Below are 14,484 nucleotides of genomic sequence, written 5' to 3' on the forward strand. Positions count from 1 at the left end.
GCCGAATCTATTTGAATTGGTGAACTAACCTTGCTGGTCCTCGATTTTCTCACCTGTAAAATGGGGTGACAATATTAGTACCCACCTCGGGTTGTTGGGAAGCTGGAGTTCATGTCTGGGACATTTGTGTTGTCTGCGCTGTTAACTCCCCCACTTTCTGGGTGCGCTCTGAGCCTCTGCATCTCACTCGCTTAGGTTGGTCAGTCTCCCACAGGTGGTTTCCCCCGGAGCTCAGAGGGTGACTCATAGGCATCTCCCAGAGGGGCTCCGACACATGTCCAGAGGAAGCCCCACTCGGGAGACCCTCGTAAGTTATGCAAATCAGGGGACAGTGAAGACCTGGCCCTGGGCTCTCCTCATAAAAGTGACTTCATTTGCCAGAGAACAAGGAGTTATGCAGCCCACACACAGCTGCAACGAGCCTTTTCCCGAAACTCCGGGGCAGGCGTGAGGGTGCAGGGTGTTCGGGGGAAGGTGAGGGAAAGCGCCTGGAGCAGAACCATGTCGGGAGGAGGAGGGGAAGGACTGGTCTGGGCCCCACTTTAGAGAACATTCTGACCCTAGAGTTCTGGCCTGGAGCACAGGAGTCCTGAGGGGCAGGGTGTGGTGGTTTTAAAATAACATGCACTTCGGGGGTGCTAGATTTAGGTGGCTGGGGTACCGGTGTTGGGAACCTGAGCTGAGCGTGAGGCTCCTACCTCAGACCAGGGTATGGCTTGTCACCACAGTGTGGAGCTCCCCATCCTCCCTGGCACTCCTGGGAAATGCAGGCCACACCCGGGCGCCCCTCTTTGTCTTGGTGGGGGCACTTGGTTTTTGTGAGCAGCCAACAAGGGTCATGGGGGTGTGGGGGTCAGGATGGCAGAGTCAGAGACATGCCTCTGCCCTTCGCACATCCTAGGGCTCCTGGGTGAGCCAGCCTCCTGGGTCCCTCCATGAAATGGGAAGGCTGCTCTGAGTTCCTGACCCTGAGTTCCTGGCTCCCTGAGGGTCGAGGGCGTCTCAGGTGAACATACGGACAGAGTTAAATATAAAGCAGCATGGACTCATCTCCTTCCCGGACATTTGAGTGAGGGCTGTCCTGTTAGAAAAGGATTTGGGTCTTGTCAGAGGTGCAGGCAGTGGCCACTGCTCCTAGTAATAGCAGGAGGCATGGGGTTCCCTTCAGGACGCTTTTGTCCTGGCACAGGTGCTGAGGGCCCGATGTGGGCTGGGCCCCCAGAGCCCCCCGACTTACCTGCATCCCATCCCACTTAACCGTGGGCAGCTCTCCCTGACAGCCCCTCCAAGCCCGCACACCTGGGCTGTTCGGGCAGGTCCTTCAGGCAGTTGGATGGCTCGGAAAAGGGAGCTGTATGAAGTGCTCCGCCCTGGTCAGGGGAGGATGGGGACCTGGCCCTTGGGCCCAACTTTGGAGCCAGTCACCTTGGTCCTCAGAGCTTCACTGGGTTCCAGCTGGGCCTTCCTCCCCAGGCCAAGGCTTCTGCTCTGCTCGGGACTCAGATGGGCCTCTCCATGCCCAGGGATGGGTGATAGTTATCCTTTCCAGACTAGGCAACGATGCGAGGATTAGGGCCGAAACGGTGGATCCTGGGGTGTCATGGCGGATTGGGAAGGGTGGAGGTTCTTGGGGTGCTCAGCCAGGGCCAGGAGAGCGGGCGGGGGAGTGCTGAGGCTTGGGGGCCGTCTGGGCCTAGTCTTTGTTTCATCTCTTACTCCCCGAGGTGTGTTGTCATCTCTGAAGGGCAGTGCTCACGGGATACACTGGCAGGGCCGGTGGGCATGAGCAGTGCAGCCAAAAGTCAGAGCCTGGCACCCGGTGACTTCCCCTAAATGCCAGTTCTCTTTGTTATTTCCCTCCTTCCAGGAACCACCGGGAAGGCACCGTCCCCCCCGCCCCTCCTCACTGACCGCCAAGTGAATGAGAAGGTGGAGAATCTCTCCATTCAGCTGCGGCTGATGACCCGGGAGAGGAACGAACTTCGGAAGCGCCTGGCCTTCGCCACTCACGGGACGACCTTTGACAAGAGGTAGAGAGCAGCCAGCTCCCCTGCCCAGCACTCACCAACCTCGTACCATCACCATCCCCTCCCCACCAGGGGGTCCTCAGCTCCAGGGGGAAGGGGCCCAGGCTTGTTCTGCTTCTTCCAGATGGAAATTGAAGCCCATGGCCTGAATCGCACAACTCAACCGTGGTGTCGTGTGTGTGTGTGTGTGTGTGTGTGTGTGTGTGTGTCCATGTGCCACTGTCTCCCAGAAGACCCCAGCTTACCTCCTATTGGGTGGATTTTTTTTTTTTTTTAATATATGTTTTATTGATTTTTTACAGAGAAGAAGGGAGAGGGATATAGAGTTAGAAACATCGATGAAAGAGATTGATCAGTTGCCTCCTGCACGCTCCCCAATGGGGATGTGCCTACAACCAAGATATATGCCCTTGACCAGAATCGAACCTGGGACCCTTCAGTCCGCAGGCCGATGCTCTATCCACTGAGCCAAACCGGTTCGGCTATTGGGTGGATCTTTATGTGGCATGCAAACACATTCATTGTGCCCTGACATGTATAGGTATTAGGAAGAATATATCCCACATGGCTTCTTTGTTTTGGAGAAAATCTTTCATTGCTCCTATTGCCAGGAAAGGGCAGTCCAAGGGTTGGGGCAGAGGGAGAGGCCTTACCCACCTGCATGATCCCGGGGGGCTTCATGGAGGAGGAGGAGGGATGCAGACTGGTTTATCCTTCCAGGAGATGCTGGAGGGGTCCTTGGTGTTTTAGCTTCTTCCCTTAAAGAGCATCAGAGTGTGTGCCTCGTTCCGAGGAAGAGTCCTCTTGGGGGAATGTCAGGCTACAAGCCGGCTCCTTGAGGTTGCACTGATGAGGACATGCCCCAATCAGATGGCACAAAGGCAGGGCAGTGAGGACACGGTGCGCCAGCGTGCATGTGGTCCACGGCTACTTTCATGCTGACGAGGCAGAGTGTGTGGTTCCACAGCAACCATGTGGCCAGCCAAGTCTAGAGTGTGGTCCTTTACAGAAAAGCGTTGCTGATGTCTGCTCTAGGGCAGGGCTTCTCAAACTCGAGTAAGCACTGCAGTCCCGGAGGCCTTACTGTTGAAGCACAGATTGCTAGTGAGCCTGCCCTCCCTAGTGTCTGATCCAGGAGGTCTGGGGCTGGCCTGACAGTTAGCATTTCTAACAAGTTCCCAGGTTATCAATGCTGCAGGACCAGGAACCTTGCTTTGAGAACTACTGCATCCTGCCAGTTTTCTCAGCTTTGGCTGCACGTTGGAATCCATTGGAAAGTTAAAAAAAAAAAAAAAAAAATTCTGATGTCTGATTCCCATCCCGGGGTGCTGATATAGTTGGCCTGGGATTTTAATGTATACCCAAGATTGAGAATCACTAATCTAAAGAGAGAAGAAACCTCATCATAGGTTTCTGGTGTACCCACTGTGTGCATAGGCCTGTCCCAAGGTCTCCTAGAAGCTTCTAGATCAGTGGTTCTCAACCTTCTGGCCCTTTAAATACAGTTCCTTATGTTGTGACCCAACCATAAAATTATTTTCGTTTCTACTTCATAACTGTAATGTTGCTACTGTTATGAATCGTACTGTAAATATCTGATATGCAAGATGGTCTTAGGCGACCCCTGTGAAAGGGTCGTCCGACCGCCAAAGGGGTCGCGACCGACAGGTTGAGAACCACTGTCCTAGATGGTCCATTCTCAGCTCTTCAGGCCCATGCAGGGCGCTCAGGTAGCTGAGGGCCCCTCCATCCTGGGGATTCTCATTCTGTTGGCCTGTGTGCAGCCGGGCCGTCTGAGCTTGACACGCATCCTGGTGGTTGTGGTGCGTAGGAGACTGGTATTTGGGAACCACTGGGCTGGGGTGACCTAGGACACGGCTTCCGGGGGAAGCGACATTCCTTGTCAGTGTGTTCACGGTGCCGTTTGCTGTCTGGGCCAGGCCCTACCACAGGCTGAACCCTGACTATGAGAGGCTGAAGATCCAGTGTGTGCGGGCCATGTCGGACCTGCAGAGTCTGCAGAACCAGCACACCAATGCCTTGAAGAGGTGTGAGGAGGTGGCCAAGGAGACCGACTTCTACCAGTGAGTGGGGCCTGCCTGGCAAGGGCTCTGGCATCCACGAATGGCTGCCTCTTACCCTTCCTCATTTCTGGACTTGGAGCCAGGCCTCCTGGTTCTAGTCCTGCCTCTTCCATGAGGCCAGCAGTGTGCCTTCAGCAAGTGGGTTTGTGCCTCAGTTTCCCCAAGCACGGAGTGAGGCTTTTAACCTTTCATACCATCTGTTGCAGCCTCAGAAGCAGGGTCGGTCGGCAGTGACGGAGAATGGGAGACGGGGGGCCGGACAGATCCCTGGGATTCTGGGTTGCTGTCCAGGGCTTTGCTGCGGCTCCTGCCACAGGAGAGGCAGATGCAGCATGCTCCCCTCTGGTCTCCTGGTGCCCCTCTGAGGGTACTTGCCTGCCCACCTGCTGATACTTGCTCAGGCCCAGGTACCTCAGTACGTGGTGGTGCCAGGTCTGTCCCAGGTAGCCCCCTTGTCTATGCACCCTTGTTGGTGTCAGGTTTTTAACAAGTGGTCTGGGTCCTTCTGGCATCGGGCTGACAGCAGGCTTTTGCCCGCCCCTGAGCGCTGGGCACCCAGCTTCTGTGGTTCCCGGCTGGTGTATTGGTGGATGGGACCCAGGAGGGGCTGGTGATGCCTGGGGTGGGGGTGGAGGCTGTCTGGGGCTCACTGTGGGGGGGTTTCAGCACACTCCACAGCCGGCTCCTGAGCGACCAGACCCAGCTGAAGGACGACGTGGACGCGCTGCGGCGGGAGAACGGGCAGCTGCTGCGGGAGCGGAACCTGCTGCAGCAGTCCTGGGAGGACATGAAGCGGCTCCACGAGGAGGACCAGAAGGAGATCGGCGACCTCCGGGCCCAGCAGCAGCAGGTAGAGCGGGCCGGGTGCCGGGTGCTGGGTGCTGGGTGCAGGTCCAGGTCCCTTACCACCTACCCCTCCAGCCACTCATCCATCCACCCCCCTGATAATTTAGCAAGTATTTCTGGAGGGTTCACCTCATGTGAAGCCCTGGGATCTGTGAGCAGACACTCAGGCCTTGCTCTCTGGACTCTGCAGCCCCAGGAGGAGACACATGTTAATAAGATAATCCCAGGTACACTTGCATCAATACGAATGTTGCAAGGGTTACCAAGAAGGAGGTGCTATGCAGTGTGTACCGGGAATTAGACTTACTCTGGGGCCGGGGGCTGGGGGGCCGCAGCTTCTTTCCTCTGTACGGATCCCATGAGATTACAGTTGGAGAAGCTCGGAAACTTTAGAGCCCTGTGCAAACGAGATGGAGTGCTTATCATCGTTATTTTGGTGGGCGTGTGGCCTGTTGCTCTTGCTGCTCTCAGCATTACAAGTTAGTGTCTTTGCTTTGCTCAGCTCGTGTTTCGTGTGGACAAAGGCATGAGGGGCAGGCCAGTCAGAGCCTGGCTTCCTGTGAGTGATGGTGGCCCCTTCTCCTCTCGGAACTGCCCGGCTGTCCAGGGACATGGCAGGGCTGGTGGCATGTGCTGAGTCCACAGATGGTTGGCCGTGTGGGGATGGAAGGCAAGCCCAGGAGGAGGCAGAGTGTTGTCCGAGCGCTGCAGCCTGGGTCTGAGTAGGTAGAAAGTCCCATCCCCATTAGAATCATTGATGGTTCCCTGAGTCAAAGCAGGACTGCTGGGCTTGCTCAGCACAGTTTGGCACAACCTGAACTCATCTGATAACGGAGCATGACATTATCTTCTTTGCTTTTTCATTTATAATTAAACATTTTAAAATTGTGAAACTTTTACCAACTTATAGAAGAGTTTTAAGTACAGTGCAGAGAATTTTCCCCCTTATCATTCAAGAGTAAGTTGCCACCCTGATGCCCCATCAGCCCTGAACGCGCTCACGTGTACTTCTGACAAGCAAGGATGTTCCATACAGCAGCCACATGGGCACCATCGGGAAGGTAGTGTACATACTACCACCGGGTCAGCAGACCCCTTCGGGTTTTGCTAATTGTCTCTATAGCGTCTATAACAGGAAAAGGACCCTGTTCAGAATAAAGCATTGTGTCCATTCCCCACATCTCTTCAGTCTTTTTAAATTGGGACCAGTTCCTTGGCTTTGACCTGCATGACCTTGATGCTTGGGAAGATTATAAGCCAGTTGGTTATTCTGTAGGCTGCCTCTCCACCTGGATTTTGGCAGTCCTCACTATTTGATACCCTTTGAGCATCTTAGGCAGGACTGTCATGGTTGTGATGCTGCCTTCTTCTCTTTGCATCCTACTGATTGGGACTTTGCTTGATGGGCCTGTTACTGATGATGTTCACTTCGGTCACGTGACTAAGGTGGTATCCCCAGGCTTCTCTCCTGTGAAGTTACTTGTTTTCCTTTTGTTTACTTACTTACCTACCTACCTACCTACTGGCTCGTGGTTGGTGCTTTATTCAGCGGGTTATCGTCCACTGTGGCCAGCAGGAGTCCCTCAGGGTTGCTTCTCCGTCGTTTTGTTATGCCCTCCTCACTCTGAGTGCTTCCTTGCTCCCTGGCACAAGATGTTCCAAGCCCATTTTATAATTTCCCTGCCCTTGTCCTGGAAAATCAGCCATTTCTTCAAGAATCTTCATTCCTTTTAGTGGAGAATGATATTTAGCAGCAAGATCTGAATGCTGGGTGTATTCATAGCTACTGGGGTATCACTGCTCCCAGGGCCTCTCAGTGGACAGAGTAGGGAATGTCTGTGGACACCCCTGCACCCCCACACTCAAACCTCTCTCTATCCCTTATGTGTCTGTATCTTCAATAGGTAACATATATGTGGAAAACAGGAGTTCACACTAACACTTTCAGTTCCAGTCCAATACTGCAACACCACAGGGCTCATTCTTTTACTCGTCCCATTTTTTGTAATTCACTTTTACAGCAGTGTGAAACTTGCTGTTACTGTGTGGGGCTTTTTTTTTTTTTGGTTTTATTTTTTTGTTAATCCTCACCTGAGGATATTTTTTTCTATTGATTTTTAGAGAGAGTAAAAGAGAGAGAGAGAGGAGAGAGAGAAACATCGATGGGAGAGAGACATTAATGTGAGTTGCCTCCCGCAGGTACCCTGATTGGGGCTGGGGATCGAACCTGCAACCCTGGTCAGGTATGTGCCCTTGAATCAAACCTGTGACCCATCAGTGTGCAGGCCGACACGCTAATCATTTAGCATCACCGGCCACGGCTGGTTCCTATTGTTCTTAATCTGTTACTTGGTCAGCCCCACTGTGTACCCTCATCCCGTCTCCTCCCTAGCTCCCTTCCCACTCGTTCCCTTCTTACCCTTTTGGGCTCCCATGTTCTGTGCATTCCCTTCCCCAGCCTCACCTGTGCAGGTCCCTCCTCATCCTGTGCCGGCTCCGACGCCCACTCGGGGCTCTACAAGAGCCACACACCGACTGTAGCTCCAGGTCCTGCTCGCCTCACTCATGGCTGTCAGGTCCAAAGGTCAAATTGTTCAGAAAGGGGAAGGGCAGGACTTTCTTTTCCTTTTTTTACTACCTTTTTAATTGCAAAGTTAATATGCATTTTACTAATAAAAGAATCGAACAATACAGGCGTTTTAAAAATAAAAGGTAGAATTCCTCCCGTTGTCTGACTCCCAAGAACTAACTACGGTGAGCACACTGCCAGTGGGAAGTTTGCGGTTTTCATGTGCGCACAGAGCCTCGTGTCTTGTCCGGTTAGTTTACAAACTGGAACCACGCGTCCGTTATGCTGTGGCATTTTTCTTGCTGAATATATAGCGTGAGCGCCGTCCTGCTTCAGGACAAAGCCCACGTCCCAGTTTGTCATGGCTGCAGAGCACTGAGCCACAGAGACGCACTGTGATTGCTTCAACCAGGCCCCTTGCTGACGGGCTCCTGGGCTGTTTTCGGGATTTCCCCATTTAAACTGTCGACGAACTGGCTTCTGTGGTTGACTTCCTTTCCGTGGTCTTTGCTGAAGTCTTCCGTGGAGTTCCCAGTGCAGGCTCAGGGAGGGGCCGGGGCGATGTACTCGGGCTTCTCCCATGTCTTCGTGAGCCCTCTGATCAGGGGACTTGGTCCTGGCCGGGAGTTGGTAGCCCTGATGGAGCCTTCCCTGCTGGCCGCCCCCCCAGCCCCGAGACTCCACTGCCTGCCTCTTTCCTTCTGTCCCTCTGACAGTTCCAGAACCAGGACCGGGGTGGGCCGTGCTGGGGGAGCACTGCTTTAGGGACGAAGGGAGGCACAAGGAGAAAGTGCGGTGCCAGCCCATGGTTAGTGCCAGGCTGAGTGCATTGAGTTTCCCTGCGTGTCCACGGAGCTTCCTATCGCAAAGGGTTAAGACGGTGCATTTTCAGTTGTTCAGAGGCAAACCGTTTTACCCCAACAGGAGTCCTCTGCAGAAACCCCGTGCGTGAGGCGGGGCAGGATGACTGCTGTGGGGAGTCAGGCACAGGGCCAGTCACAGATCAAGTCCATGTATGATATGAGTCCATTCACAGGAAGTGTCCGGAACAGGGAAATCTGTGGGGACAGAGAGGCTGAGGGAGGGGAGGATGGAGTGTCTGCTAAGGGGACGGTTTCCCTTTGGGGTGATGAAATGTTCTGGAATTGGTTAGTGGTAGTTGCTGCACAACTTTGTGACTGTCCCCAAAACCATTGAATTGGGCACTTAAAGGGGGGAATTGTATGGTATGTGAATTATATCTCAAAATAAAAAGACTCCAGTTATCACCTTGTCATAAAAAAAAAGAAAGAAAGAAATCAGCCCTCATGAGGCAAAAATGTCCTTGCCTCCCGATCCCTGTTTTCCCTCAGGCCTTTGAGGGCTGTGCAGACAGCCAGCCTGAGATGAGCGCGCCCGCCCCCCCCCCCCCCCTGCTTCCCTGCTCTTCCCACAAATGGCAGGGAAGGTTCCCCCCACCCCTCCTCCATCCCTGTTCTCCCTTCTTTTCCCACAGCTGTGACCCTGGGAGGAGTAGTTTATTAGAGTGGTCAGTGAGTTTCCCCAGTCCCGTTCAGCGGGACTGGTGCCCTTACCATGAGCCACCAGGACCCCACCAGGACAGGAGCCACGGCTGGGAGTGGATCTCCGAGCTGCCAGGCCACCTGCTGCCCCCGGCCTGGGCCTTCTCACCTGAACCAGGTCCAGGGTAGGGGCCTGGCTGAGCAGAGCTCCGGCCCTGGTAGGTCAGCAGCGGAGGAAGCAGGGAACACGGGAGGCCCAGGTTTCCTCCCCACGGGCCTGGGGGCAAAGGTTGCCCTTGCTGGACAAGGCCGGTTTTGTTGCCTGGTTCCTCCCACGCCTTGTTCACTTGAAGAGGCCCTTGCGGGGTAAATGGTGCTGTTTGACTTGCTTGTTTGCTTGAGGGATTTGTGGGGCTCCCAGCCCTCTTCATGATTTATCTCCGAGGAAATGAGGCAGCCCTGGGTGGGGGTGGGGGTGGGGGTGCAGCGCCACAGGCAGGGGCCTGGGCCCTCTCCCACTTGAGAGGAGCAGACAGGTGGTGTGTGTGTGTGTGTGTGTGCGTGTGTGTGTGTGTGTGTGCGCGTGCGTGCGTGTGTGCAGCGTGGCAAGGCCATCTCCAGGGCTTCTCAGTCAGAATGCACCACTTGAATTCTCATTTGGGTCAAAAGTGTCCATAGCTCCTGGGCTGAGATTGCTGAACCTGGGTGGGGGCGCAATGCAGAGGGTATTTTTACATTGTTTACCACAGCAATGCATATGCTTTGGTAAGAAAAGGAGAGAACCTCAGACAGCAGTGCAGTGCCCTCCACCCCAGGCTCCCCCTGGCGTTGACCGACCTCTCTGAACCGCTGGCACACATCCCTGGGGACACAATATATAGGTCTCCTTATATTTTCTGTAAATTTGGAACATCCAACAAGCTATTATACAGTTTAGTTGTCAATAATTTATTAGCCCCCTCTGCATGTGTTGAGAATGGCTGTCTGCTTTTCCCTATTACAAATGCTTTTTGGGTGACACACTTACATATGTCCTTACGTTCCCTGTGCATGTGTGATAAAATTTGATTCTTAGAGGTAAAATTGCAGGGTCCAGAGCACTGCTGTTCTTTACCAGTATGTTCTGCCAATTTACTTGGGAAACGTATAAGGCCTCAGGAGACTTCTCTCTGCACTTCCTGGCTCCGACCCCTGCCTTTAAATATACTTTCTTCTTTGGTGATTCATGAAAGTTAACTTTTTCCAGATATCCCAGGAAAGGGGTTTCACAGCCTCAAAGAGAGCCCCAGAGAAAACACGTTTCTGACCAGGGTAGGGCAGTTGTGTGGCCGTCCTGTGGGAAGCCGCTCAGCTCAGGCTCCGGCTGCAGCCGCATGGATGGACCCAGACCCTGGCTCTGTGCCTCCCTGGTGACACTGCTGTCCCCGCCTCCCAGGCCCCTTCCGCACGTCTGGAGGGCAGGCCTCTCTAGACTGCTGCCTGCCCGAGACGAGACGTTCACTGCATTCTCGTTTGAGAATTCTGGGCCCAGTTTCAATTCTCCCTCATTTGGACTTCCAGTATAGCCTTGGCTGGGAAGCTGAGCATTGGATTGTTGTGTGTGCGTGCGTGTGCGTGCGTGTGTGTGTGTGTGTGTGTGTGTGTATGCGTGCTCATGTGCAGTTCTTACTGTGAACATAATCTATAATAATAGAAGCGTAATATGCTAATTAGACTGGACAGCCAAACGACCTTCTGGACGAAGCCGGGGCTGCGAGGGCCAAGCAAGCCCCTGCAGCTGTGAGGGCCAAGCCTCTTGCACAAATTTCGTGCATCGGGCCTCTAGTCTAATGATAAAACGGAAAAAATTCTAGACTAATGGGATAGTTTTTTGAATTCTCTGGAGTTAACTTTGGCTGTGCTTTCCCCAAATTTCTTCAGACGCGTTCGATTACCTTGGCACAGGCATGTCCTGAGGCCTCTTCTAGAGAAAAGTTGAGACGTGTTTGGGGCCCAGGAGACTCTTAGAATCTGTGGATGCTGTTCTGTGGGACAGGGTTATTCTGCATGACTCCCGGCTGGCTGAGAGCTAGAGGTGAGCCGTTGGGGAAGGTAGTTCTCAGCTCACAAGAGGCAAGCCCTCAGGCAAGGCCTTTTCCTGCAGTTTCCACCTGATTCCCCTGGCCCCCCAGGTCCTGGACCCCACCATGTTATCACAGGTGGGGCAAGCCTCAGAGGGGATCCCTGGGTCTGTTCTGGGATTTTCTGTGACCAATCCCGTCTCACTGGGATCTGATGACTCACCTGCCCTGGTGCTTTACTGGGTTGCCATGCAGCGAGGTCCAAGCTCCTCGTGGTTAAGGCATTTTGGGGACTATTTCCCCATGAAGGTCAAGCTGAGGTGTAGATCGCGAATTCTATTGTGGAGGTAGGGTGGGCTCTGCTGGCTAACGCCCGATCAGTGTCTTTGTTTGTATCATTTCAAGGCCGCCTTTGAAATTTGTTTTTAATGAAGCTTGCAAAGTGGGACTGCTGGAGAGCATTTGCCTGGTGTGCGCAGGGCTGCCACCTTGTGGGAACTCCGGGAATGGCAGCAGTGCCTTTGTTCTGCAGCAAACCACTTGACTCCTTTGGAGACATTGGGGTTCTCACCTGGCTTAGGGGATATTTAGAGAGTAAAAAATTTAAAATGACTTAAATATATATATATATATATATATATATATATATATATATATATATATATATTTATTGATGTCAGAGAGGAAGAGAGAAGGAGGGAGAGATAGAAACATCATTGATGACAGGGAGTCATCGATCGACTGCCTCCTGTGCGCCTCCTACTAGGGGTTGAGCCTGCAGCCCGGGCATGTGCCCTGACTGGGAATCGAACTGGTGACCTCTGAGTTCTTAGGTCAGTGCTCAACCACTGGGCCACTCAGGCCTGTGGAAATGATTTTTAATTGAAACACTCAAGTCCTGCCCACAAGTCAGGGCAATCCGTCCTGAAAGCTGGACTGTCCAGATGTGAGTAGAAGGCACTGGTTAACCTGGAAATCAGGAGAGCTCGCCACTGGCTCCGTGTGTCCTGGGCACGTGTGGGCACATCCCCTGGGCGCCCTCCTCGTCGCTCAGTGATGGGCACTGTGTCAGGCGATGTCCCCAGTGTCCTCCAGCCGTCACTGCCTGCGCTCAGACAGGTTCAAGTGTCTCACTTTGTCCTGCACTCAGGGGCCCAGTTCTCATTTGTCTGGGACACATGGAAAGAAGAATGTTGTATTTCCATCTCGAACCATACACAAAAATATATTCCATGTAGTTCAAGGGTTTAAATGTAAAAAGTAAATTAATGCTTTAATAAAAATAATAGAATACCTTCCTGGTCTCAAGGTAGGAAGGAAAGAACTTTTGAAATAAAACTGCTCGACGTGGCTCAGTTGTTGAGCATTGACCTATGAACCAGGAGGTCATGGTTCAATTCCCAGCCAGGGCACATTCCCGGGTTGCAGGCTCAGTCTCCAGTGTGGGCATGCAGGAGGCAGCCGATCAATGATTCTCTCTCATCATTGATGTTTCCCTGCTCTCTCCCCCTCTCCCTTCTTCTCTGAAATCAATAAAATATATTTAAAGAAAAACACGAAAAACACTGCCAAAGCACAAACCATAATGGAAATGATTGATAGTTTTTACAGTGTTAAAATGTGGAAGTTTAGTATAGTGAAGGTACTACAAGAAAATTTAAGAGCCACATATTGGAAGAAGATATTTGTAATAAATATAACTAGGAAAGAATCAGTACCTGGAATCGAAAAATAAATTCTACCAAAAAAAAAAAAGAAGAGAGGTAGAGAAAATGTGTATAGTCAGTAAACATAAGGAGGCTGCTCTGTCTTTTTAGCCATCAGAATGCAAGTTAAAAAAAAAAAATCTTTTTTGTGTGCCCATGAGATTGGCAATACTTCAAAGCATCTATCTGACTGCTTCACAGTAGCCAAGAGGTGGAAGCAGCCCAGGAGTCCTTGTCGATGAATGAAAAACAAAACGCACTCACTACACACATGCAGTGGAATATTGTCTTTCCAGAGGAAGGGGATCCTGTCACATACTTCAGCACGGATGAGCCCTGGGGCCATTATGCTGAATGGAATCAGCCAGTCCCCGAAAGACGGATAGTGCATGATTGCGTTGACGTGAGGTGTGCCTGTAGTCGTCGGGTTCATGGAAGCGGAGAGGGGAGTGGTGGTTCCCGGCTGTGGGGAGGGGGGGAGGGGAGTTGTTTCATGGGCCTGGAGTTTCAGTTTTGCAAGATGGAAAGTTCTGGAACCCGGTTGCACAACAATGTGACTATACATAACACCACTGACATGACATGTGCCCTTAAAAATGTGGAAAACGGTTAAGACAGTTTTGTGTGTAGTTTATCACAATTAAGAACGAAAAGAAAAACTGAAAGTGTGACATCTTGGCGAGGGTGTGTTGAGGACGGTGACGCTCGGAACTTTGCCCACAGCTGGTAGGTCCTACGTTGGTAGACAATGTGATACTGTCCATACGGTGTGAAAAAGTCCATGTCACGACATGGTATCGGGGCCGCTCTGCTGCTGGAGGGAGACCCCTCAGGTGTGGGAGAGCAGATGGTGCAACAGTGTTCAGGCAGCCCCAAACCCCACAGAACCCCCCCCCCCCCAAAATGAATGAGACAGTGTGAATGTTCATCAGACGGAAAAGGGAGACTGGTTTCATACGGTGAGATGCTGCCTGCGTCGCTCCACTCAGTCTCAGGGGCAATGTTAAGTAAAGGAAGGGCACACGATGCCCTTAGAGAAGCAGAGATAACACTGTGCCCTCGTGGAGATGGCCGGCAGCGAGTTTAGGGGAGCGATTCCTTGCGGGGGGAGGAGAGGGCGATGGGATGAGCAGGGTGTACTGGGGGCTTTGGCAACACCAGTAATGTTGTATTTGAAAACCAATTTGACACAGACAACGAGATGTTGAGAGTAGAGCTAAGTGGTGGGTACTTAGAACGTTGTTCCTTTATTAGCTGTGCCTTTCTGTGTGTGTGGAAGAGACTCATTGGTTGTTTTAAGAAAGGGCTTTAGCGAGTGGTTTTCCCGGCTGTTTCTCGTGTGGGTCCTTCTGCAGCAGCAAGCCATCCCGTGCAGAGCGGTGGAGATTGTAACTGGCAGGGAACCTCTTACTGAGGAGTTTTGGATTTTGGTGTCTTTGTAAGATTCCCTCCCTCCCTCCCTCCAACCCTCCCTCCCTCCAACCCTCCCTCCCTCCCTGCGTTCCTCCCTTTTTAAAAAAGGAAAAAGACTAAAAGCCCCCATGAGCTGCTTCCTGAGGTTCCCCTCCTCTGTCGAGTCTGCAGTCCCAGAGCTAATGCTTAGTGTCCCAGGGACACGCTCCTGTTCCTGCCTCGGGTGGTGCTGGTCGCTCATGAACCCTTCCTGGGCATTTCATGCGAATCGTATTCA

At 52.5% G+C, this 14,484-nt stretch overlaps 1 protein-coding gene across 1 annotated transcript in view; it reads left to right on the forward strand.

Moving 5' to 3' along the window:
• The window catches only part of DLG5 (discs large MAGUK scaffold protein 5), a gene marked incomplete at its 5' end in the record, with an annotated part of 72,045 nt that overhangs the window by 16,781 nt on the left and 40,780 nt on the right, over window positions 1–14,484 (forward strand). The window contains 3 exons of the mRNA XM_081105191.1: window positions 1,868–2,030; window positions 3,968–4,111; window positions 4,778–4,961. Coding sequence (XP_080961317.1) covers window positions 1,868–2,030; window positions 3,968–4,111; window positions 4,778–4,961 — 491 coding nt within the window. The remainder of the gene's footprint in view (window positions 1–1,867; window positions 2,031–3,967; window positions 4,112–4,777; window positions 4,962–14,484) is intronic.

The sequence above is a fragment of the Myotis nattereri genome (genome assembly GCF_964212035.1).
Source record: "Myotis nattereri genome assembly, chromosome: 13".
NCBI lineage: Eukaryota > Metazoa > Chordata > Mammalia > Chiroptera > Vespertilionidae > Myotis > Myotis nattereri.